This window comes from Bombus huntii, chromosome 17 (assembly GCF_024542735.1).
Source record: "Bombus huntii isolate Logan2020A chromosome 17, iyBomHunt1.1, whole genome shotgun sequence".
Lineage (NCBI taxonomy): Eukaryota > Metazoa > Arthropoda > Insecta > Hymenoptera > Apidae > Bombus > Bombus huntii.
This window is the reverse complement of record NC_066254.1, coordinates 6,173,285-6,201,039: the sequence shown is the minus strand read 5'-3', so window position 1 is coordinate 6,201,039 and position 27,755 is coordinate 6,173,285. Positions and strand designations below refer to the sequence as shown.

Sequence of the window (27,755 nt, the reverse complement as noted above, 5' to 3'; positions counted from 1 at the left end):
TATGTATGCGTATAATAATTGGAACAATAAATTTTATTTAGTCTTGTTTTAGCTATAGGAGTAAAATTGAAATAATTAAAGAATTAGTATATAATATTTAGTTAATGTAATATTAAGTTAATATGAAGTTAATTAAAGATAGAAATCACATTACGACATTTTCCTTTCTTATTCTTTTTTATAGCTTTTGGTAATTTCAGAAAGCTTGTAAGAAGCTTTTTCCCTGTTTTCAAAGCTATCGGGTTCCCTAGTTCATTAGGAAATTCTGAAACAACTGGCTTCCATTATTTCTACTGCTACTGACAGATGTTTCGTGTGGCAAAAACACACATACAGTAAAGCAAACTAATAAAAAAATTTTCTTTTCATTTAACCGCTTCCTACTCCCGTCTGTCGATTCTATTCGCGTTCATTTCACGAAGGAACTTACGCTATAAAGAATTTTTAAATTGTATCGAATACTGCGATCTTTCTGCTGTAATTTTCATACATTGTTAATTCGCTTTTTTTCATAGATTATGAACAGCTCTTTTTAAACTTTTATTAATTAAGATTTCTAATTTCCAAGATATTGTCTTATGTTGTCTGCTACTGAGTTCACATGATTTATGTAACATGTACAATGATAATAAGTAGACTGAGAACATATATGCAAATTCATATCTTTATCGGCATAATTAAACAAGCAGTTTTAGTGGAATATCGTTTTATTTATTAAGTAGTCTGATAAATATTATATTTTGGATATTTTGTGTCTGTGGCTAGGTGTCAGAAGTATCAAATATTTGCACTCAAAGATATGTTAAAGAATTCATATTCAATTTTTGGTACATAAATTTCTGTTGTTTCAAATTTCTTTTCGAGTGTAAAAAAGAGAGAATTAAAGCTTATGCTATTTGTGTTTTCTATGTTGACTTTGGTATTTTTTAGACAAAGTTTATTTTATGAAAATTTTGACATTGATATGTACAAATTGCCACTATAGTCATCTCTACATAGAATTAAAAGTTTCCATTTTGGATATAGGATATAAAATTGTTTACAAATTCAATACCGGGTTTAACTTATTTTTGAAAATAAATAAAATATTGATGCCTCTTGTATTCAGCCACAGAAATATTTATGCATATTCTGTGCATTTTTACATTTTTCCATTTCTCACAAATGCATAGAAATCCACGGTCTGGTAATAAGTATACTTCGTACGTTTTCTTCCACGTTATGCAAAATGTGGCAGTAATTTAATATCGTAAAATATTAAATTTGCATAGAGCGTTTCAGTAAAAATCGAATACTAAACATTTCCCTTGCTTTTAGTCATGCTGAAACATATAAGCTGAATATTTTCAGAAGAAGAATGACGTAGAAGACACGTTTTTCCAAGACCATTCTATCTAATAAGTTTCAGAGATCATCATTATTTTTAGCTGGGAAAGTATCTACCTTTCCTTACCGCATTTCGTAACAGATGTTGTTTTTCTGATTATTTCTCACATCGTAGTAGCACAAACTTTCTGCTTTTCCATCATTTCTAGAATAGTCGATTACTATCCGGACGCTAAATGTATCATCTTCTGGTTAGATTTTTTTCTCTGGAAAAAGCTGAAAGAAAAAGTGTCTTTTTGGAAGTTGAAGTTTCGTGAGTGTTCTGTGAAACTCTTACTAAGCCGTGACAAATGGTTCTTGATTTTTCAGTCATTCGACTTTCACGCTTGCATTAGTGCTCGATACCTATACACTTTGAAACAAAAATTGCATGACTTTTGGCGTATTGGGAATAAATGCTGAAATTCATAAAAAATTTGCAGAATTATTTGAAAAAATTACGTCGTTTATGTTTATTTGAAAAATATGGCAACACTGAATACGACAAAATAAATTGCATTTTTTATTACAAATGCAACGATGTATATTTAATATGGTTTCCCCATCGAGTTATGCAAATATTCTATTTTTATTTCGACATTTTATTTTACTTTTTTTTACCCCGGTTGATATTACCGTCGCTAACGATCAACGATACCAACAGACGATGTCAATAGGTGATTCGACAATAGCAGTGGCCGCCGACTCTACCGTTCCAGAGTGTTTATTAGAACTAATTATCGAGGATTTTATAAATTCATATTTTTACTAATTTGACGACAAGCCATACCATTTTATGTATTTTTGTATATTACACGCATTTTTATTTGTTTGTTCATCTAAATTTTCCATAAATTACATAGGTATTTGTATAAATAGGGGTGTATATGCATTCGCAATCTCGCAATTATTCCATATAACGTCTACTTTATTAAAAGACATGGCTGAAAGAAATTTATTTTTCCAATGCCAGTACTGACACAGTTTCGTTTCTGGATTCTTGGAGTGGTGATTGCAAAAAGGCGATAAACGAAGCTGTGGTCCACGATAAAAGCGTTGAATACTTTGGCATTTAGAACGGTGCATCATGGAGATTGGAATTTCTATGCTACGAATAATACAATAAAATTACAATCTCTTATCGTAATTTGTGCTCAGCATTAAGTTTTCGGAATTTCATTAAACACTCGTGGAACAGAAGTGGTTACATAGACGAAAAACTGGCAGCGTTCGGAAATCCTACTGGATACTGTTATTCCTTTGAAACAGAACTAGGCACAGTGACTGTGGCGATGTAGCAATAATTAACTATGGATGGTGCAAGAAGTCTTTGTGTTTTGAAAATTTCGTCAATGAGTACCACTGTTGTAGAAATTTGTACAGAGTAACTGCAAGATTGCAAATGCATATACGCCTATATATATATTGGGTCGCTCAGGAAGTTCCTTCCGATTTTTAAGGAATTTGGTCGGCAAAAAGGTCATATTGGAAAGTTCTTCGCCGAAATACCTGAGAGGTTTCGAAAGTATGGAATATTCAAGTTGCGCGAAAGATGCAGTGTGAACGTGGAACAAAATGGTTCCTATATAATTCAATAAATGTATATCGAATCGAAATGTAAATCGGAAAGAACTTCCCAAGCGACCTAATACAAATACGTTTGTAATTTGGAAAATGAACGATAAAATTAAAAATACTTGTAGTGTACGAAAATACATGTAATGGCTTGTAGTCAAATTAGTAAAAATATGAATATATAAATTAGTTTTCTCAACATTCTCGAATGATAGCATCGATGACTAGTAGTACGGTCAAATTACCTATGAAAATCAGCTATTCGTACCGTTGATTGCTGGCGACACTAAAGTCAGGCGGCATAATTAAAAAAAAATAAAATGTCGGAATTTAAATAGAATAATTGCATTGACCGATGAGGAAATCATATTACGTACATATCGTTGTATTCGTGATAAAAAATGCAATCCTTTTTATCGTATTCAGTGTTGCAGTATTTTTTCAAATAAACATGTCCGACGTAATTTTTTCAAGCAATTTAAAACTTTTCTTTTTATTAATTTTAGCGTTTTCTTTCGTTTCTGTGCTAAATATTATTCAATTTTTATTAATGAAATATTTTTTTACCTCCAATTGTTTCCGAGATAGCCTTTCAGTGGTCCATTATCATATTGACAATTGTCAGTTAAACTTAAAAATAAAAGTCATTGCATTCTTGGAACGAATATTTCTTCTTTATATAAACAAACTAGTGGTCTATCTTGTGTTTTTTATTGCAAACTAAAATAAATATTGTACACTTCAATTCCTATTGCTCAGAACTAAATTATAACTTTACCTAAACAATGCGAGACATTCTTTCAAGTATCTATGTAACATAAATACAATCGACACACACATTTGTCGGGCCCTTGGATACTTTTCTCAATCCCCTGTCATATTGTCTGACAGGTAACTGAGACCCGGGGACTGAGAATTTTGATGTTAAATGTTAAAAATTATCAAGCGACTTATTATCGAATTCTGCTATTAGCAAGACAAATGAATGCCAACGTTATATTTACGTTACATTAAACAAAACTCAGTAAAAATAATAAACTTGGAATATGATACGAACCAGGGACCCGAGAAGTTGATTGGGTGCAACAGGTGATTATCAACAAATCTACAATTAAAGTACGCTAACTTCGCTTGATTCCTTTCGACTTATATCGTGTGATTTCTTCCTTAATATTCTAGATATATGTATATATACATGTATATATGTAGATTTTTTCCTTATACGGGATACAAATGTAAAAATATTTACTTCCTGAGGGCAAAATAAGATGAAAATCAAGAATAAAAACATAGCGCTTTCGGTTTTAACTTTTAGTTGTTGACAATTAAATATTAGACAAAAATTGACAAATTAGACAAAAATCAAAAATTGTGTTTCCGGTTTTGTTTTTTAGTTACAGACAATTAAAAATTAGCCGAAATATCCGTGTGCGCGAGCAAACTTCGTTACACGAACAAAAGTAGGTCAACCTAAGCAGCGAGGTGCATAGGGATCTTCAAATCGAACACGGACAGCAGCTTACCTCGTACAAATCGTAGAGAAGAAGGTCACGATATTCAGAGACGTAAACGATCCCGCGCAACGTTTTACAAGAAAAATGGTGGATTGAACATTAAACCTACTTACTCGTGAAAATCCATAAGAACATATCGAAAGCCGCCCTATGAAATTTCAGAGTAGAGAGGATTAATGTTTCCTCTGATCCTTTGCCTCCATAATTCATAAATGAAAAATCATATTGTCAATGTTCATAGAAAGTTTACACACGCACCGCGATTGTCCACAGAACATACAATAAATTACAGTAGGTGTTCGATATGTCCTCCGTTTTCTCGTAAACAGAGTTTGATCCTGATTTGATTTTGCCGTATTATGCGAAAATTTCCCATCGTAGTCTATGCTATTTCCGCTGCAGAGAAAAGAGAGTGTTGCACTTCTACTGCCGTAAACATCGGTGACGCGTACACTAACTTCTTCTCGCACCCTCAAAGGTAAAGGATAAGGGGATTTAAATTTTGGGATCGAGCAGGTCAAAGAGCAAAATGATACTATCCTTGCAAGACAGTTTTAATCGCTTCAAATCGATAGTTAAAACCGTTTAAAATAGGATTTTAACTGGTTGAAACTTTAGGAAGTTAGTGGTCGAAGGCTTTGTTCAGGAAGAAAAATTTCCAACTTTCGTTACCAATGCCTTTGCTTTGTATTTCTGCCTAAAAGCCGAACGGCGCACGATACCGAGACACTGACATTGAAAAAGTGCATTTTCTGTTTACCAGATGGGTTTCGGAAATATCTTTATCTTTTTCCTACATTCTCCAAGCCTTAAACAATAGCCTTTGTTTGTTCACGTCCTAATTTGTTACTAGCAGCGTGTCCACCATATCTTTTCTTTTGTACATGTTTTGTTATAATCGTTTTGCAGCGCTAGGCAGTGCCTATCCAAATTACTCGCTAATTTACAGCTTACTACATTAGATAATTATTTCGACGTTGAAAACTGGAAAAATGATACATCCAAACAATTGCGCATAACATATACGCAACATCGTTGTAATCGCGCTGTTTTGCTCGCTGTTGCAACAAATAAAGGGAATCTAAGCGGGGTCTTCAGTTTTCATTGTACCAGCGAAAGGGAGAGGGGGGAAAAGGAACAGACAGAGAGAGAAATTATGTGATAAATTGAAATGTGAGTAAATCTGTAGCTATGTAAAGCTTGAAGAGCGTACAAAATAGGCATGGACTTTCCTTAAACACATCTGGTGCACAGCCTTTTCGCTTCCTCAACACCATATCTTTGCTTTCAAAAGGAATTTTTCAAATATTCCGACTGTTCCTGGTTAATTGCGAGTCATACTAAGAAGCTGAAGGCATTGGCAAGAGTATCGCGAATTTTTCTTTCTGAATGAACTCTCCATCGCTACATTGCCATGTCTTAGCCATTTTAAGGCAAGTGGCTAGAACAGTTTTGGAAGAACAGATTCATCCCGACAGTCCGCGAGAAACATTCAGAGTACTGGAAATATTGAGTTACAGTTATACGTAACTTCAATGTAGATTTAGGATATTAGGATACTTGGCTGTATTGTATGTGCAATGCACATAATGCGCGTGCTGTGCGCGTACTGAGTGTTGTACGCAGTGTAGCAGTACCATACACGTCGTTTACTATTTATATTACCATATTTATTACAAAATGTATATGCATTTGGAGAACTTTCGGACATGCACTCTTGTTATGGCGCGGCAGAAGGTAACGCTACAAAAGCGCAACGTTTGTACAACGTAAAATATCCTAATAGGATTATACCCAGCGCAAGGGTATTTTGTAGAATAGACCAACGATTGCGGAATACAGGTACATTGAAACCTTCGAAATCTGGCGGACGAATTGAGAGAAGCGATCCAGATCTGAAAGATAGGATACTGCGCTGTATTCAAGAAAATCCCAGGCTAAGTACGAGGATTACTGGTGCGCAAGAAGGTGTCAGTAACAGCACCGTTAGGTTTGTATCGAAGCAAGAAAATCTGCATCAGGGTAGCTTTCAGAAAGTTCAGGAGTTAAGAATACAAGATTTTCAAGAAAGAAAAAGTTTCAAAAATTGGATGTCTAGGAAAATTCAACACAACTCCAATTTTCCCGCGAAGATATTTACTGACGAGGCATCGTTTAACAAATGTGAACATTTCTGGGCAGGTGGAAATCAACACGCTTTAAGAGAAGCAAATCCGCAAATTCAATTCTGGGTAAATGTCTGAGCCGGAATTTTAAATAACAGAAACATTGGCCCATTCATCTTGCCATCCTGGATAAATGGATCAACATACTTGGAATTTTTAAACACGCACATAGGCGGTTTAATGTGTGGTTTATACAGGATAGTGCACCACCACATTCTACCAACGCAGTGCAAGAACACTAGGCTAGCTGTTTTGGAAGTAGGTGGCCGAAGAGGACCTGTGCCTTGCTCCTGCTCGATCTCCAAATTTAAATCCCCTCGTTCTTTACTTTTGCGGACGCGAGAAGAAGTTAGTGTACGCGTCACCGATGTTTACGGCAGTAGAAGTGCAACACTCTCTTTTTTCTGCAGCGGAAATAGCATAGACTACGATGGGAAATTTTCGCATAATACGGCAAAATCAAATCAGGATCAAACTCTGTTTACGAGAAAACGGAGGACATATCGAACACCTACTGTAATTTATTGTATGTTCTGTGGACAATCGCGGTGCGTGTGTAAACTTTCTATGAACATTGACAATATGATTTTTCATTTATGAATTATGGAGGCAAGGGATTAGAGGAAACATTAATCCTCTCTACTCGGAAATTTCATAGGGCGGTTTTCGATATGCTCTTATGGATTTCCACGAGTAAGTGGGTTTTACGTTCAATCTACCATTTTTCTTGCAAAACGTCGTGCGGGATCGTTTACGTCTCTGAATATCATAGCCTTCTTCTCTACGACTTGTGCGAGATAAGCTGCTGCCCGCGTTCGATTTGAGGATCTCTATGCACTTCGCTGCTTGAGTTGACCTACTTTCCTTCGTATAAGGAGGATTGCTCGCGTACGAGGATATTTCGGCTAATTTTTAATTGTCTGTAACCAAAAAACAAAACCGGAAACACAATTTTTGATTTGTGATTTTCGTTTTATTTCGGCTTCAAGAATCGCCCCCTAAATTGTTCTACACCTGCAGGTGAACTGTATAGGCAGGGGAAATTAGTAAATAACCAATTTTATTCGCTAATCGTGCGTTGTAAAGTAAATTTTGTAGTTGTGATGTAACAGGGGACTGAGAATTCCACGCGAAAAAGGTAATTTTTGGTTATAAATAAATTAAATTGATAGCTCTTCATAATTTACCTATAAATTGCCTCATTCATTGTATTTATTGCCTATCTTAAAAAGTGAGATGCACAAAAAATTCCCACTTCTGTAAAGTCACCCATTTAACAATCAGATGTCAATTGTCCATAGTTCGAAATGTAAATTGTTATATATTTAGTTTGAATACAGGTGCAGTTTAATATTTGTAAATGTAATCTATTTTTGTGTTACCTGACAGCAACAACTTGATTGAAGCGGAAATTGTACGTATACCCTTTCTACTTAACATGGCAGCATAGCAGCGCAACGTTAATAGCGAGTGTTAATAATGTGAAAAAGTAACTTTAAAAAAGAACATCAGAGATCTACCTACTCAGATAAATCTATAATGCCATTCTATTAAAACCTATTCTATAGGATTTTCGAGTGTAGAGAATTAATGACTTTCTGAATACAAGAGACGCCCTACCTAAATAAAGTACAGAATATCATGTGTAGTGGCGAATGTATAAATAGATATACAAGTTTCTTACCACGTGTTCGTTGAATATTCATTACAATTGTAGGAATATTTATTTTACAGTATAATAATATCAATTTAAATATACAGGGTGTTTCATTTATCTTGTCCATTATAATATCTTCGTAACTTTTGCAAATACAAAGAAAAAAGTATATACGAGAAAAACGTTCTTTGGTTTCGAACAGCGAACTTCGCGATTCATGTTTTCTTCCCTTCAAGGTCATTTTTTCGAGTTTTCAACGTAATCGACAATTTCTCAATAATGGTGGCATATTTGTATCTTCATGCTATTGTAGCTGATAGAAAAATGGATTTTAAACATGTAACTATGTTGAGCTTGAGATGACCTTGAGCAGAAATTTCTTGATGATTTGGATGGAAGTCAGGAATTGAACATTTTACGATTGTTGCCCAAAATTTTTATTATTTTACAAGAAATGTTCAATGTCACTTCCATTACATTCCGGATTCCAATAAATTGTGTTCTCAAGTGCCAATTTCGTTTGATGACACACTAGGTGTTACCCTATCGAATTGAAACGCAATCATAATCGAGTCATGATGTTAATTCAAGCAACCGAAGATTCTACTGCGTTATTTATTTCATTAATTTCAACATGTACAATCACGAAGAAAAGATTGGAATGGTGCTAATCTATGGAGAAATCAGTAGGAATTACTACCATTGCTTCATGATCGAACGTGCAAAGTTACCATGCATATGTCGTATACGAAAGTGTCTTGCTGAATCAGCAACGACGATACGATGATAAATATATTCCATTGTTATTGGAAAGTCGTCGATGACCTTGAAAATTCGAGAAAAAAAATGACTTTCAAAAGTAACAAAGATATTAAAGTAGACAAGAGAGCACCCAGTATATAGTTTTGCAGACGTTCACAAAAGAATAGAAATTTGTATATGTTAGACATTTTTATTGTTGGAATATAACGATATTAATCGTATACAGATGAGGGTGATTGATCGAACGGATTCTTCCCTTCGTTGCCCAGCGATATCCCCACTAGCGTGCGTTCGTGAGATATACCGCGGCTGCTGGCGCGTACATGCTCTTCCGAGAATTCTACGGAAGAAGCGTAAGGATATGGGTGGAACATTGGGCACGTCGGTGTCGCGCCTTGACGGCGTAGCGCTTTGTATCGCGAAGCTGCTAGAAGATTCCGTGGCACGTGACGCCACACAGGGATCTACTCAGGTCACACTCTTTAATGCATAGAGAGTGGGGGTTCAAAATCTTTTCAAGGGCCATGGGTCACTGAGTCAATCAGTCTGAGAATAACTAGCCAAATGTCAACATTCCACAACACTCACTTATATTTCCTGTAATTTTTGTTTAATAAATATCACATAATATTATTTCAAGACAAACATTGTGTTTTCCACAGATTATTAATCTTAATTTTGAGATTAAATTCTAACATTTATAGATGGATATAAAAGTCTGATCGGCTGAATCAGTCAGGCATGCGATTTTTTACGAAATTCTGGGATAAATGCTGTACTACTCCTCACAGTCCTCTTAGCAGAAGCTACCCTTGCCTTTCCCTCTTCGTGTCCAACTTTTCTAGGAACAATGTTCCCATTGTTTGAATGCAATGACTCCCTTCCATCGTTAAATTCTCTCATTCCAAACAATCATCCTCGATACCCGAAGGTTACGTGACATTGTTAGGCACGTGCTCGCTCTCTGCTCACTGGCCATACGTAGTTCGAATATTGGGTTGTTCGAAAAGTTTCTTTCGTTTTATGAGGAAATGATAGATGCACAGCACGTTTCCTTTTATATTATTTTATTGAATTGTATATGACCCACTTTGTTCTGTTACTACAAAATAGATCATACATAATTCAATAAAATAATATAAAACAAAACATGTGCACCTACTAATTCTGTATAAAAAGAAAGAAACTTTCGGGACAACCTGATATAATGAATTATTTAAAAGTTGAATAGCACCAATAGAAATACGTCGTCGCTAATATATAATGTCAATTTTTTATAATAACCAATATTTTATAATACCAAAAATACCAAAAAGTCTATACATGTGTATATGCATTATGGTACTATCATGTGATAGTGTGTTGTCCCATAACGATTGTTGCCTTAACATTAGCTAGCTGATGGGCAATTAGCGTATCTGTTTTTTCTTCCTTTATCCCGATATACTTTTGGCGGTATTTGTTAAGAACGCTTCAGATATTTCAATTAATGGTAAACGTTTACATTTACAAAGAGGGAGGCATTCGATTCGAGATAATGTTCCAACGCGTTGTCAAAATTATTAAACCGAGTAGTGTTGTGAAGGTTGGCGGTCGCCGTTTATTAAAAAGTTATTATCAAGAAACAAACTACCTCTGATTGTGATAATCTTTGAACACGTTGCCAAAATCATCACTCTGAATTGTTTTTGATGATTTTAATGGCGCAGGGTAAGTACGTTACTCCTACCCATTAAAAACCCTAACTTCAGGCCTCATTTCTATAGAAATTAAAATTAGACGTAGATCAGCTTAAATCTTTAGGGTATGAGAGGTGGAGACCATCCCACGCTCACGCTTTCACTTCACGACACATAAACACATACATAATTCTATGACAACGTCATGAGTCGTGCTTTCTGTCGTAGAAAACCAGTTCTGTCGGAGTCATAAAAAAATATCAATAGCCACATCGATGAAACGAATAAATATGAGCATTCGATTTACGCTCTGTTAAATATAAATGAAGCCCGGAAGACCATATACTTTTGAGTGAACTTTTCTTGGAGGCGCGGATCGATGAAGATGTGAAAAGATACTGGAAAAAGAAGGGAATGCGAGCTCTGTAAGCGCAAATACGGAAATCTAGAGCACGTGACAAGAGAGTGTGGAGAATTAGAAAGAGGGATTACTATAGACGAGATAGTCAACGAGGAAGGAAAAGATGGGACTCTAGATTAGCTGAGAAAGTTGGAGAAGAAGGAGTATCTATCTAGGGGTATCCAGCTAAGCAGGTAAAGATTTATGCAATAGATGTTGTACATATAATAGTTAAGAGTTAGAGGGTAAGCAGTAGATAAGTGTAGTACCTTAAATGGTCTAGAGTAAGGACAAGAAAGGATGTTCTATTTGAAGTGAAGTTTAGTTCTATTTTAACAAGCAATACCCAATGCAATAGCTGACTACAATATCTTCGTACGTCTTATTCTCACACTCGGCTCACAACTTCTGGCTTCCCAGGTCAAAAAATGCTGACCCTCAACCCTTGCACCCTTCTCCCACTCTTTTACTCATTTAGCTTTGATGTCACCAAGGCATACACTCTTTCTTACACACTCTCTCTCTTTCCCTCTTCCCCAGCACTCTTAGTTTATACTTTAAATTTACAACTTATACTATCCAGTACTTATACTATCAAGTGTATACCCCCTTTTCTTTTGATATTACATAAGCAATAGAAAAATAAGGGTAGATTATAGTTGTGAAGAATAATGATGTGATGGATAGTTCCTCTTATGACAGCGAGACTAAGGTAAGCTTCATGTATCATCACTAATTATTTTTGAGTAAAATTTTTGCTAATAACTTTTCAATTATAGGAAACCACCGATTAAAACCTTCACACCGCTATTCCTGACCTTGATGACCCTGACAACATGTTAAAAAATTATCGAAATCGGCTTGTAAATATTAGTCCAATCAATTTATAGCCGTATATATTAATCAGTTTGAACTTACTATTAAATTGATAACATTATTGACTACATTAAGTGAAGTTCATATCTGTATACGCGTATAGGCAGAATTGTTTCTATACATATTCAGCTATGACTGGGCACTTATGAGATTCGTGTCTGTATTTGTGAATTAATTACGCGAGTACATCAATGTATTGGAGGAAATATTCATTTCTTCCATTCGCAAATTCTATGAGGATTTACTCTAGAGAGTTTAAATCTCTTCAAACAATCTGCTAAAGTCACAAAGAATAAACTATTGCATTCTCATATTTGCCCGATACAAATATTAGAATTTGTGTTCATAGTATCCACGAAACCAGCTGTACAGCGGTCTGGTTATTAGGACTTTTCGAATGTTAAAGATATTTCCATCAATGGATCTTTCAGATAATTATAAATATTTATAGTTAGAACAGTAAGCCATCTTTGTTGTGTTTACTATTTTGTTTTGGTTGTACAAGAAAAAGGTGTCAGCATAATTTACGACAAAGTCAATCACATTTACTTAGAAACAAAGAAACGCAAATTTATTGAAAATAAGAGAACAAGTAGCTCGACAAGCAAAAGCTACATCAAAAATATTCGTGTAAACATGACAAATATGAGATAGGATTTATAAGGAAAGTGCATCGAACGACGAAACAAATAAATCACTGGTAGTTCCAAAATTATTCAAGCCCGAGGAATCGAGAATAGCATACTGAACGCGTGACAAAAACGGAAGAATGCATGCATAATGCTGTTTAATGCAAAAGGTTTCTTTGCTTCATTTCGAGAAATTTCTCAGACGTTCGAGCGACCGATGGTATTTGACTGGCAAAACGTGTCTTTGTTCTGCTGGGGTACACTGACTGATACGGGACGCGCGAAAAGGCACATACTACTGTGCGCTTTTGTATTCACAGCATACTTCCGCAACACGTTTCCTCTATCAAGACACCTCCATCATTCTGGCAGGTGACCTCAATGAAATGGACCGTTGCCATGCGAATATTTCATACGAAGTAACATATGGGTCGGTACGCAAGGGTAGTAAAGGTAGCAGCGTTTTAAAGCCACTTTAATCGCCGATAGTCGCGATTCATGTGCCACAAGTAGGTATTAAAAGTAGACGTGAAATCGAAATGTGGCCAACTGTGTCTCAAATACTACGCTTTCGAGAACGCCTGAAATTCTCCAACAAGTTTCTTTCTTTCGTACCTTCACATTTTTCAATTATTATATTAAAAAATTATATTCTTCGAATGAAACTTTAAGTATAAGAAAAACGTAACTCTATAAATTATTTTTAATATTGCTTACAGAGTCTTTTAGTTAAGTTTGTTAAATGAGTTCAAGAAATGGGAGGATTCTTTTCGGTCCCACGATTTTCGAAGCGAATTTTGTGCCGACCGATGCCTTGTGATAAGGCATTAGTCACCGTCAATTACCAAGTTGAGCCGACAATTAGTTTTCGAGATACGGGAGGTCAAAGAAGCGAAAATCTTCCGATGTACTTTTATGTGAGTTTGATTTAAAAAATTGTTTCCAGAGGTTTTGCCGACTGCGAATAATAAATTTCAGCTTAGATTGATAAACTTTGCAACGGCTGATTCAACATGCTGGAAGATATATTTAGGAAACATCTACAATGTTTATTTTTCATGATTTTAATCTTTGGAAATGATGATGGTACATTACATACAACAGGATTGAGTATATTAATCTCACGACATTGATAATATCGAAGGAATCATGCAACTGTTATAACGTGATTGCAACAGCTAACAGTTCGAGCAGCACTTTCGCATATGCAGTAATATTCTGCGATTGATTTTCGTTCGGTTTTAACGTTATCGACAAGTATGAAAATGTGCTGATGCTTTCCACTATAATAAAATAGAAACTATTAAATAAAAGGAATTATTATTAGAACCATAATAAATAATTATTACCAAAATTATTATTTTGATCGTTATTAAAACTATGGATAATCATCATAATTAAAAAATTATTGCTAAAAAAAAATTAAAATCCTACTTTATGTTGCGTTTTCTTTCCGCAACGATGTAATGAAATTTGAAGCGATAACCAAAGGAATAATATAACGTATTTTATTTTATTTTTCTTTTTTTTTATGTATTCAGAATCAAAATAATTTTGTCTCATGACTACTTGTATCAATATCAGTCAAAATATTGGTAATTATCAAAGTGTAAAAGGGTCTTATAATCTGTTTACCGAAACCGAATTAATCAGTTTCCTCGTTTTGTACAACTTTGTACACGTTTTTAGAATTTTTACAGCGTATCATTCAATGCGATGGTGCCAATTATCTGAAAAATTCCGGATCGATCACTAAATCGCTAAACTGGTGTTTTCATAGATAAATATCGTTGACCGGTAACGAGTCAACTCGTGTTTGCATATATGCGTTTGCATCTCCTTATTCAATTTCTAAATCGATCTAAATCGACCATACTCTATCATGTTATTTAGCCTATGATTCGATAGTAAACCGATACACTTTGCGATACGCTCTCTTATTCCGACCGTAGCTCCTCCTCTGGCTTCTTATTTCGCGTTCATTCCTACTGTTTTATTTATTAGTATCGCCAAATCAGTATCTACAGTGCTTCTGTCTTGTCTATTTCTTTTTCTTCTTACAAAATTGGAAAAATTGCAAAAATAATTATTAGCTGGAAAATGTAAATTGTCGGAAGATCTGTATGGGATATTGCACCAACACCAAGGAAAGGATTACGTAAATGTTTCTACTGTAGCTGTCGAACTTGGTGATTTACTACAAATTTAATTAAATGTTCTCACTTTAATATTCCACGAGAAAATAGTGGGCGACACGACATAGTATTAAATAATATTTATGGTACTTTTAAACAAATGCTACAATTTAACTTTTTACGTTACGAATACTGCATCAAAATTCTATGAGAATTAGAACATTTTTTGACATATATTGAATCCGCCATTGTGCATGTTGAGAATTCAAGTATAAGTTCGTTGTGAATTGCTAGCAGCCAGAAAAATCCCTGCCAACAATCTCCCAAACGTAAAAATCCGTACGTCGAGGCGTATCAGCTGTCGCGTTAATGGATTTTCAGATTTTTCTCAAAAATTAATTATTGGCTCAACTCGAAAATTTGTAATGTTTGATTTCTCATGATAAGATGTCATTTGGCAGAAAAGTCACATTGATGTACTCTTTAATCGAAACCTAAACTTCCAAGTTGAAGATTATTTTAAGGTCACGATATACTAGGCCAATGAATTTGTCTTGACAGCAGTTATAATGTAACACAGTTAAAAATAGATAGTGCGGTTTGAAATAAGCCGGTGACCTTGGAATCCTACAGAAATGACCTCGAGAAGAAGGTACTTCTTATATATTGTGCGATTCTTTAAGTAGCGTAATTTCTTCTTTAAAAGATTTTAATGTAATGACACGCGACGAATACATTCAGGAGCCTTGTGTTTCACGACTCACCCTATATATCTGTCAAAAGTTGCAATATTACCAACGAGAGAGCACATTGGCGTGTATTTCTAAAATTATAATGAAGTATGTATATTCGTGTGACGTATGCGGCATAATTTTCATAATGTTTTATGCGGTTGAAAAAGTGTACACATAACACTACACCTACCAGTGCCGGTCAAATTGACCGTTTTCAAACTTCTACACAAATTTAACCATATTTAAACGTTATCATATCGCTTCATAATTCCTGATTTTTCCTAAAACATGCATACAATATTTTGTCGGTATTTACTTTTAATTTGCTTTTTTCTCTTCTAAGAAAAAATTGAATTCTGACTTGCCTACCACTGGTCAAATTGACCGCCCGACAAAATATTTTCGTTATTCTTAAAATAAATGAAATCAGTACAAAGAAAAAGCTATTTCAACGTCAGATGACAAACAAAATCAGTAATAATAAATAATAACAACCGTTACGTCCGTAATCTTATCATAAATCATAATCCATCCCTTGATAAGATGGCCACCAGCTGTCAAGACATATCAACTCAAGTCCATAATAGTCCTATGGAACCGCCATAAAATTTAGCATTTTTTACGGTCCATTGTTACAGATATTTTAAACATCGAGAACTTTCTTACGGTTATTGCTCATTGCGATAAAACATAATTACATTAAGCATAATTGCGATAAAATTCGGACAGAAAGCATCTCAGAGTGTTTTGTGCGAAGTTGTTATAAAAGGAAAAGTAAAGCATATCAAATTTGACAATAATTTTGTATTTCGTATATAGTGTTATTGTGTGATATTTACCGTAAAAACGTCAAGACTTTCCAAAAAACAATTATTAAAAAAAATAACGGACATAGAAGAAGACTATTCAGTGTGCGATAAAAAAGAAACTTCAGGAACTGAAAACACCATGGAAACACATGAAAAACTATTTATAACCGAATCAGAGTTAGACAGCAATAGAGAAGGGGAGAATATTATAAATAAGCGTTCAGGGCAAAAGAGAAAAAAATTATCGTTTACAGCAAAGAGTGAGTTTGATGTAGAGAACCCACGTATCAAAATTGGGGCCGATGGGACAGTTCGGAAAGAAATAGATGCAAGTCCTAAACCTGGCAGGACATCAGCTCAGAATATTTTTAGGGATATGTCAGGTCCGACAGGATATGCTAAGCGGCATATAATGAAAGAACAAGTAAAAACGGCATTTTATCTTATCATTGATCACCGTATAAAGGATCATATAATAAAATATATGGAAGAAGGAGCATTTAGAGCATTGGGAACTAAGAGGGAGCTAGATGCAACAGAACTACATCAATTTATTGCTCTGATATATCCATGGTTCATATCAGGCAAAGAATTTAGGTATGTCATATTTGTGGAATAAAATTTGGGGACATTTTTTTCAAGAACAATTAACAGGAATGACTTTGCTGAAATTATGAGGTTTATACGCTTTGATAAGAAGAGCGAAAAAAACCAACATTTACGAACCAATAAATTTGCAATGGTATCTACAGTATGGGACCGATTTATAGAGAATTCACAAAATTGTTATAAACCTGGTGCATACATTACTGTTGATGAGCAGTTGTTTCCGTCGAAGACTAGGTGTAGATTTACCCAGTATATGCCGAACAAACCAGACAAATTCGGCATAAAATTCTGGTTGGCATGTGACGTCAATAATAAGTGTATAATAAATGGATTTCCCTATTTGGGAAAGGATGAGAAAAGAGAAAATTCAATTCCACTTGGGAAATTCGTTGTTCTGAAGCTGATGGAACCATTCACAGGATGTGGAAGGAACGTAACGACGGATAATTTTTTTACGAGTGTATCACTGGCCACAAAGCTACTTGCAAAAAAAACTACAATTGTTGGAACAAACAGTGAAAATAAACGGGAATTGCCAAAGATAGAAAAAAATCGAACAGACAAAATGACTCTGTTTTTAAGCAAACTTTATATTTCAAATCAAATTTCCTTTACAGTATACAAATGCAAACCAACAAAAAAAGCTTTTGTGCCAAGTTCCATGCACAAAGTAATAGAAATTAAAACAAGCAACAAACGTATACTGGAATCGATTAGATTTTATAATGATACAAAATTTGGTGTGGACATAGTGGACCAGATGTCAAGGAAATACAGCGTGAAATCAAAATCTCGTAGGTGGCCCCTCCAGGTATTTTTCAACATTTTGGATCTAACTGGAATAAATGCCTGGATTTTGTATAAAGAAACAACAGGTAAACATATTTCAAGACAGAAACTTTTATTCCAATTAGTTACAGAGCTCGTCGCTAAGTATAAAAAATTGCGTGGAAAAGACCATGCAACAAAACTATCAAGTTCAGATTCATTACTACGAAAAACTTGTCAAGTTAAATATTGTAAAGGTTACAAAACTACGAAAATCTGTTCGAGATGTGAGAAAGAATATATTTGATGACAAGATAATTTGTAAAAAGTGCAGCAAACATGAATAAGATATATCTCTGTATAAATAAACGTGTAATTTTATTTAAGTCTATAATTGAAACTAAACAGAAGTAAATTTGGACGAAATTTTCTGAAACTTCATCATTTTATATACATTCAGTTATAAATTAACCATTATCTACGTTAAATCATAAAAATTATTACTTTTTTAATCACCGGTCACTTTGACCGCACACGGTAGAAACAGGTACACACGAAGTGTCCGTAGGTTTAGTGATAATAACGTAAATCCCGGGGGTAAATCAGACGATCGATTCTGGAAAATCGAGTTTATTTTGGGAATAATGAAATTAAATACAATAACAGTTAATAACAAATCTACGACAAATTTGACCAATTTTACCTGGAAAATCGATTCTCGATCTTAAATTACTGTTCTTCTGTCGTGATCTATTCTATTCAGCAAATGACTGCCAGTGAAAGAAAACAAATGGAAAAATGTCGGTTGGCGGGTGGTTTGAATTCTATAACATTTACAAACAATAAGAAACAATAGTTATGAAGGTTCAGAAAAACAGATTTTAATTATTCGTTTTCTCGGTGACTTCTGGTATAATTAAACATTTCTTCCTCAAAGTTAATCGAAAACTTAAAATCAAATAATAAATGTAATGACATTTCCTACTTCACCATCACAGATCGATTTCGGCAAATAGAATTTCTCATCCTTCTCCTATTTTAGTGTCTGCTGCTGGGTTTACACCAGTCCAGCCACTGCATCAAGAAATTATATTTCAGTGGGTCGACTGGCAATCGATCGATATCTACGTTATTCCAGTTTTATTAAGTAGTTGACAGTGGTAAACTATAGTTGCAATGGATTCACGCAAAAAAAGAAAAATTACGTTTCAGGTATTGAATCAAGCATTGAACGTTGAGTCGTCTAGACATCTAGACGACTCCAATAACGCTGCAATGTTGTGTCCTCGATACTAAAGACTGGATTGAAAAAGTCATCTTTCGATCCAGTCATTTTACCGCTTTGCTTACAGGAATGACGACACTAGAATAAAAACGTTGTATACGTTATACGAGTTACAACCCAGTGTCGGACTGGATTGCTATTGGACCAATGTGAAATGGCCCCAGCTTAAGCTACGGGTCTGCTAAATACCCTCACTGACGAATCATCTAGCAGACCTCGGACGAAACATACCGTCCCATCCTGTCGCCACCCTCTTCAGCCCAGTCAAATTAGGCCTGGAACGCAACATCTCATAACACAGCTATTTTATCATAGCTCGAAAACTTTTATCGACCATAATTCCAATGCCAATTCAGCAATGACATATTCCGTTAGTCATATATTATTTAAATATGTTTATTTTACAATAATTTTTCTTTATATCCTTAAAATGAAAAATTGGTACAGTAAAAAGGTCAGAATATTACACGCAAACATGAAACAACAAATGATTCATGTTCTGATTCTGTGGAAACAAGTGATTTCAAGTAAATGAGAATGCGAATGAACAAATAATATTGGTTTGATGCAATAGAACTCAATCTTATGATTATTATGTTTCAATGTACTTTCTCAGAAATGAACGCCTAACAAAAAGTTTCTTTCTCCAGTAGCCAAAGGGTTAGTGACGAGGACGTGTTGAACGTAACAAATTATTTTCAATAATGAACAATTGGTGGCAACGTAATCGTAAAATTTGGCCTATTTCTTCATTTGTCGATATGTATCTTGGAGCAGATCGGACATAGGGGAAAATGTTTAGTTTGAAAGTTATAGATAATTAAATAACTTTTGAAGTGGGACGTGTTTCGTTCATGTTGAACTGAAAATTTGACTTAAAATTAAAATTTTGATTTTTAAGACAAGGGTATCGCTATTATTCGGAAACAAATAGCCCAAAGTTTTGCCTCGCCCGTTAAAAACTTTTTGCATCAATCCGCCGATCACGGTTGGTTCGTTCTTTATATTTAAATTAGTAATTATGAAGTTCATATATATTATAGATATATCTACTATATTTTCTATTAGCTTTCATACATCTACACAATTTTTTAGGAAACAAATTCGACTTCATGAGTTACAGAAATAGAAAATAGAAAATAAAAAACGTAAACTATAAAGTCGCTGATTTTTGATACTTTGACAAAGTTTTTTGAGAAATTTCGGTTGAAAAATATGAACCGTCTCGATGAAATACCGCGAATTTAAAAAAAAAGTCAATTTTGATTGGGAACTTACTTCCAGAGACAGCAGCCGCTTTCGATTTTATACTCCTTTCTCACTTTTTTCTGCAAGCGCGCGAGGTGGAGAGACGAGCCGCTTTCAGTTTCTGTTTCTACGAGACAATCCACTTAAGATATTTGTAGTGTGACAATATCCGTCAAAGGTAAAACACGCCGAGACTCGAAATTCATATTCCTCGCGCACGTCTGAGATTTACCCTCTAGGAAGATTGATTATCTGTACTACGCACGCACACTATCAAACGATTCAGAAACAGACAGAATCACCAACTTCACATTATAATACACGGCATTTTGCACGCCGAAATTACCAATATTGCATACTTCGCGTTACATTTATTCCAAAATAGCGAGGCATATTTATTTTTTAACAACTTTGTAAAAACCTTCTTTCTGCAATTAATCGAAAAGTCATTTTCGCAGCGGCTCACTGCAGAGATTACGCGTTAAAAATTTCAACCTTGAAGATGAATATGTCCATTTCGGTAAAACTAGGTTCTTCAAAAATTGAATCGTGTGTAGTGAATCGATGCTACAAGTATCTTAATTCATTTCGAACTAAATGTATCATAAACTTTGAACCTTTTGCGGCAACACCTGCAAATTTCGGCTTTCAATATGGAGACATGAAATAAAAATAAAAGACACACGTATCTCAGACTCGCATCAAATGCCTAAATGCCATTTCCGTCAAATAATCATTTTCAAAGTTACTGCATTTATTTATTTATAAGGTAATAATTTTTCCTAGCGCAATTTTTATTAAATGTTTTTCAATTGTTTATTAATATTCGAGCCATGGAGAAAACGTTAGAACCGGGAGTAACGATGTACCTCCCTTCAGCCTACAGAAAGCATCCAATATTTCACTTAATATCTCGTTAACCTCGTAAAAATTCTTTCAGAGATCGCGGTGTATTTGAGATACACATAAAAAGTACCAAGAGTTACTTCAAATCTATGTCCGTAGCTTTTCTTTGTTTTGTATAGGTATTAGTTTGCTTTATATTCCTTTATTGGATTATATGTGATCCATTTTATAGTAATAGAACAAATATAAATATAAATGTTGTGCATCTATTATTTGCTTATAAAACGAAAGCAACTTTTGGACATTAAGCGATTTAAACACACAAAGGTGTGGAGAAATCAAGTACAACAACCTGTCAGGATATCTCACTCAATGGAAACGCAAACATTTCGATATCTCGAAAGAAAGCAAAAGGGACTTGCACCACTTTCAAAATAAACAGTTCATACAAAAAGAATATGCTATTTAGCCTCAGGTTTTCCTACTTGTGTAAGTCATCTTGGTGGGAATAGCGTATGTTTGTAACGTACGACAGAGGTTTGAAAAGAAACAGAAAAGCAAAGAGAGACGACGGTGCAGTCACGTGTAAAGATGCTTTGAAGAAGGCGTGCAGCTTTACTAAAGCAATTGATGCTAATTATTTTCTGGGCCACGCTCGGCTCTAACATAAAAGACGGAGAAACTTTCTCACTATTCTGTTCATTGTTCATCGTAGTGGAAAGCCACGTGCCACAACACGAAGACAAAACTTAATTCTTGTCACCGTCGAGAACGATGTTCCTGTTGCTGACATCTTTGGGTAGCGTGGAGAATGTTGTCCGGGTATTCTTTAACAGGCTTTGAATCTTTCTCGGCAACTTTTCAGTTACCTCTGTCGGAAGGAATCTCGCAAAGTTCGTCAAGCTGCAACCAGGGCATTACCGGTGATAATTCGAGTTAGTAGCAGTGAAATCTTGTTACTTTGCTTTTCCACTACTGTAAATTCTGAAGAAAGTACGACACGGTACGTTCCAACTATCCAACTTAACTCTGCCCACCTTTGAATGCAATTAGAATCCCAAAACTATTCTTGCAAAAGAAATCGTTATTCGAGATTTATTTCGTTTTAAATAATACGTTTCTTCTTCCATAGCACTTTATTGTAAATAATTCGAAATAAGAATTTTTATTAAGAAAGAAATTTATTTAAGAAGAAATAACGCAGAAGAAACGTTTGAAATTTTCCGGCATTTGACAGAAAAATATTGTTACATCGGCCGTTTATTTTAAAATTGATGCAAGTCCATTTTCCTTTGCCTTCAAACGTTGAAGTGTTTACATTTCCATCGATTGAAAGATTCTGAAACGTCTCTATGGCATGTAGCGAACTGTTCAATTCATTAAATGTTGATCAGTTAAAATTTGTACTTTGTGCTTTAATCCACTTTCGCGTATAAATATCTACACGGCGTTTGAAAACAAATGGAATAAAACTAAATAAATTAAAATTGCTGAAATTATTATGTTAGATTGCAGTACACATATCTGTATCACCATCAAATTCTAATGATAATCCGAGTTATTCATAAGGAAAGAAAGCAAGACTCTTTAATCTTAGGTTTGCACTTCGATACGATTAATTATATTTAACTATAACAATTTAAGGTAATTATCGACCACCTCACCGATTTCGATGATTTTTTAATATATATATATATATATATATATATATATATATATATATATATATATATAGTGGAAATCAACATTTTGAACAATTACGACTCTGCCTTAGTTTTCGAGATATTCGCAAAAAACTGTCGTTTCCACTATAATAAAGTCCGTCTGTAATTGTGCGTCCGTGGTAGCGTGTGCGTTGGTATTGGTTGTCGGCCGCCTCCCAAACCTAACTTTTCCTTTGTTCACAGTTTATAAAGGTTTGGGTTTGGCGTCATTTGCAGTCTTTTGCAGATATCTCTCGCAAACTAAGGCCAAGCCGCGATTATATATTGTACATGAACGAAAATTTGTTCAGGATCATCCCCCCAACATGTTCCAAAATTATCGAAATCGGTGAGGTCAATAAGATATCGATAATTACCCACTTGAATTTAGTACTGGCAATTTAAAATTTAATAGACGTAACGATAATTTACCGAATCGCATTTGTACAATTTGTTCACATCCGTACATGCAATGTTATGTCGGATACAGAGATTAAGATTATTTTTGCTATAATTTGTTTTTGATCGTTATTGGTGCCTCGACTGTTTGGCCGGGGTACAGATTACAAGAAATGGACTTGAACCACTTTCAAAATAAATGACTATGCAATTCTATTTATTAATGAAATTTCAATTGATTGAAACAAACAAATATTTTGAGATATGAATCACAAACTGTTTATAAACGTCGATTTTTCGTTGTTTGAATGTTTCAAAAAAATGAGCTTGCTCCACTTTTAAAACAAACTTATATATACTTTATCTGGGAACAATGTACATATTTTCTACACAGTTTGGCTAATATCCTGTAAGACTTTAACCTTTTACAAACTTTGTTAAATTCTAACAAAAACATCGTTCCTTTTTTAAATGAGCAAATTTTCATAGCAGTTTAATAACATTTCACAAACTGTAACAGTTTTATCATAGTTTATTGCTAGAAATTGTAAACAGCGTATTATGTCTTTCAATCTTAGATCGAGTATAACGTTAAAGCAAATTGGATAGTTACCAAGGAGATTATGGTTTTGTGAAATCAAATAAAAATGATTGAGACAATATTTATGAAATTTTGGAATTTTCGTTGGACATTACGATCGTGATAATGTGTTTGTTGACGGAGTGAGATCTTTAGCTAGTCGCAGAAATTGATTCTACTTCAACTAGCATATAAAGCAAAAATCTGTGAACCACGTCACTGGTTAGAAGCTAATATTCTAGTCAGGAACAGATAAGAAAGTTTCTCGTAGAATCGGTACAGTAATAATTATGCAAGGAGTGTCATGGTAGTGATGTCTGGCGCATAACAAGTGGTCTAGTTTTTCTCTGCCGGGGAATGAGCCACCCTCGCTGTAACCTTTTCTTCGAAATGATTCATCCGGGCAAGGAAGTTGCTTCCCTTCTCTCGTTTTTCCTCCAACTACTTCGATGCTCGAGGTCAGACTTGGAAATGGACTTGTGGAAGTAGCTGCTTGCGAACATCGCCGCGAGACATTGACCTGATTGTGAGTTGTAATGGGATGGCCAACTCACTTCAAGTGAAATATCTCTTTTAAAGTGATTCGATTTCTTTTTCGGGATATTAAGAGGTGGACAAGATCGAGTTAGTTGAGTAGGAAGTTAAGAGACTATAGACTTCGATGCCAACGTCTCCCAGTCTCTTTAAAGTTTCCTCGACCGTTTTATTAAACGTAAATGTTACTCCCCTAATTAAATTATGTCAGAAACAAATAATCATTCAGATTTTTTCCGAATATTTTTCCATGATTAAAGAATACAATTCCGTGACCTGCGAATAATTAATACAGTTATTCGTGTAGGGGAAAGTATAACTAAAAGAATTTTTGATTTCTGTTTTATTTTTATTCTCCTCGACAAATTTCATTCTATGAGAATCCAAGTGCAAGATGAAGATCGTAGCTCGCAAAATTTGCATATTTCGTTGGTATTTAACTTCTAGCACCTGAGATTTTACAGGATAGATGTATACTATGAGTATATTATTTAAATAGAATGAAATAAAAGTATACCAAAATTATTAAAAGAAATTAATCGTATTAGAAAGTCAGAATTGATGGATTTAATCGTAAACTCCTAATTAAAAGTTATTATATCGCTGATGAGAAATTAATTTTACAACATTAATTGATACCTTTCACGCGCAATTTAATAAACATTCTATTTGATGTGTACGAATGTGTAACACGTATACATATGTATATGAGTGAATATTCTTGTGGCGGTGAAATAAATGGGAGAAAAGAGAGTAGCAGAAGGATAGAAAACGAAAGCTATTGAACTTGTTAGACACCATGCCGATAATAGATCGCAAGTAGTTTCGGGAATTGCATTTTTGGTATATATTCCTGTATTTGTCAGTGTAAAAGAGTAACTACACTCTGTTAACGAGTAAAGGTGATCAATATTAGACCTACAGATAGGCTTTCGAAACCATCCATTCGGTATACATAAACCCACATTTCACGTCACGCGTACAGCTAAATAAAGAGGTTTTACTTTAAACGTTACTTTAGAACCTAAAATCTAAATCTAGTCTCAATTTAACACAAATCGCATTAACTTTCGTCAGTTTTATCTTCCGATTCGTCCACTTATCACCCAACCCCAATCTAATTCTAATTCAAATATTTTTCGTCATACTCTGAAGTTAAGGACATCAAGGCAGGGGTTCCGCAAGGAAGCGTCTTAGGACCAATATTATACACACTACACGCGGCCAACATACCAACAACTACCAATAGCAAAATACTGACATTCGCGGACGACACAGTTGTACTAGTCAGGCACACTAACGCAGAAACAGCAGTCAAATTACTACAAGAACATATCACAAAAATAGAAAAGTGGCTGCAAGATAAACAAATAAAAGCAAACGTCGATAAATGCAACCATATTACATTCACACTGCGAAAACAGACACCACCAAACATCCTACTGAACGGCACGCACTTACCGCAAACAAGGCAAGTCAAATACCTAGGACTCCACCTAGAATCACAACTCACATGGAAACAGCATACTAAATCAATAATAGATAAATTACAGACAACAAGGAGACAAATGCATTGGCTAACAAGTCGAAAATCGAAATTAAGCGTAGAAAATAAATTAAAAATATACAAAACGATCATAAAACCAATCTGGATATACGGAATACCACTATGGGGGACAGCAGCAATGAGCCGTATAAACAAAATAGAGACGATACAAGCTAAAATTCTTAGAACAATAGTAAACACCCCATAGTACCTTAGAAACGAGGATATACGGAGGGAGCTGGGAATACCAATGGTCAAAGAGGAAATTAGCAGACACGCAGGAAAATATAAAGAAAGAATAGGAACACAGCCAAACCGGCTAGCTGTGGAAACGATCAACACCTCAAACATGGATAGAGGACTGAAAAGGAAACACCCAGCAGACCTCACAAAAGACACAATCTAACAAACACGAAGATGGTATCTCACTGGGGGTAGCCACCCACAGAATAATCTAACAGCTAAAAAATTCTACCAAATGCCCAAACTGGACAAATTGTGAATGTAATTAATTAAATTAAATAAAAAAATATATTTTTCGTTATTTGTCAATTTGATAAATGAATATTAGATTAAACTTTTTTTTTCATTTGTTTACCGCTTACCCTCTTTTTTCACTCAATAGCATTCATATAGTCAGGTTGAGCTTTTTAGGCTGAGTTTTAAGATGCAGTTAAAAGTACTTGTAATTGTTTGCGACGTTTTTCTGAGATATTTTGATACCAATCAAATTGCTCACTATCACCGTCGTTATTTATTTAAACTTAATTGTTGTATGTTCGTCACACAAATATTGATTAAATTAACACTCTATAGGTAATTGTTTCATCGAGAATCTTGTTATTACAAGCTCGAGAAATACTCTTATCTCTCTGTTCGCCCTCACCTCGACGTAACGAGTCGGGAGAACTATTCACGCCTTATCACAATCCGAGTGACCAAACGATGTAGCGCACTAATTACCATTAAAAGTGGGTGCCCGACATACCGATGTTGCATTGTTCTGCCGTTATTTTTCTTTCAAGAAACAAAATTTTCCTCCCTATCAGGGGAATAATCAATTTAATCTTATCCGAAGAGAAACGAAACTACTCAGTAGTTGTCACGACAGAGCCTTTTCTTTTTTGGAACACCTAAACCTATATATAATATACAATTTATTTATTTATTATCATAGCATTGCTTCTTAAAATTATTTGAAAGTAATAGTGCGCAAGTATCGTATGAAGCATTTTGTACGAAAATTGATGTATCTGAAATTGATGTATTTTGTATTTATTAATATCTTTAAATATTTATATTTTAACTGTTTCTTAATATAACTATTACGCACTTATTACGTCTGTTACTGTTGCCATGTTTTTTAGTAGATCTGGGTAAAAAATAACTGGTGAAAGTATTTACCCGTTAAAAATAACGAGTAAAATATTTTAAAATGTACTACAGTTATGAACGTAAATAGTAGCTATATGATGGAAACATCACCATTAAAATACATACATTCACATTTTGGCAAATTAGATGTGCGATCGATACATGTAGCGAACAAAATAACACTTTGATGCCATAAATTTTCTTCTGAAAAGGCAACGTGCCCGTAGTTGTTTGTCTAATTTCTGGCTCGACAAGAATAGATAATGAACAGGAGATTATTCTACATGCGAAAGTAAGTCGAACATATGGACTAAACTTTCATTATGTAACAATTACTTTAACACGTAATGTATGCTGGTAATACGGAATGTGCCTTTGATCTTCCACATCAATTTTCAACTTGGAAATAGACTACTTTTCAATTTATCATTATTTAATACGGCAACATCTAAATCAAAGTTTCGGTGAGAGGTGGACAGGACGAGAAAGTGCAGTAGAATGGCTTCCTTGATCACCTGACTTGAATCCTCTGGATCTTTTTTTTTGTGAAGATACTTTGAAAA

General features: G+C 34.5%; 2 protein-coding genes across 2 annotated transcripts in view; one reads left to right on the top strand and one right to left on the bottom strand.

Moving 5' to 3' along the window:
- Positions 1 to 27,755, bottom strand: part of LOC126875174 (lachesin-like) — a 549,607-nt gene that overhangs the window by 166,282 nt on the left and 355,570 nt on the right. The gene's annotated exons all lie outside the window — the stretch shown is intronic.
- Positions 11,797 to 18,024, top strand: LOC126875148 (uncharacterized). Its single transcript, XM_050637872.1, has 4 exons — positions 11,797 to 11,829; positions 16,311 to 16,897; positions 16,955 to 17,720; positions 17,824 to 18,024. Exons 1-4 carry the CDS (start codon positions 11,797 to 11,799, stop codon positions 18,022 to 18,024), a joined length of 1,587 nt encoding a protein of 528 aa, XP_050493829.1.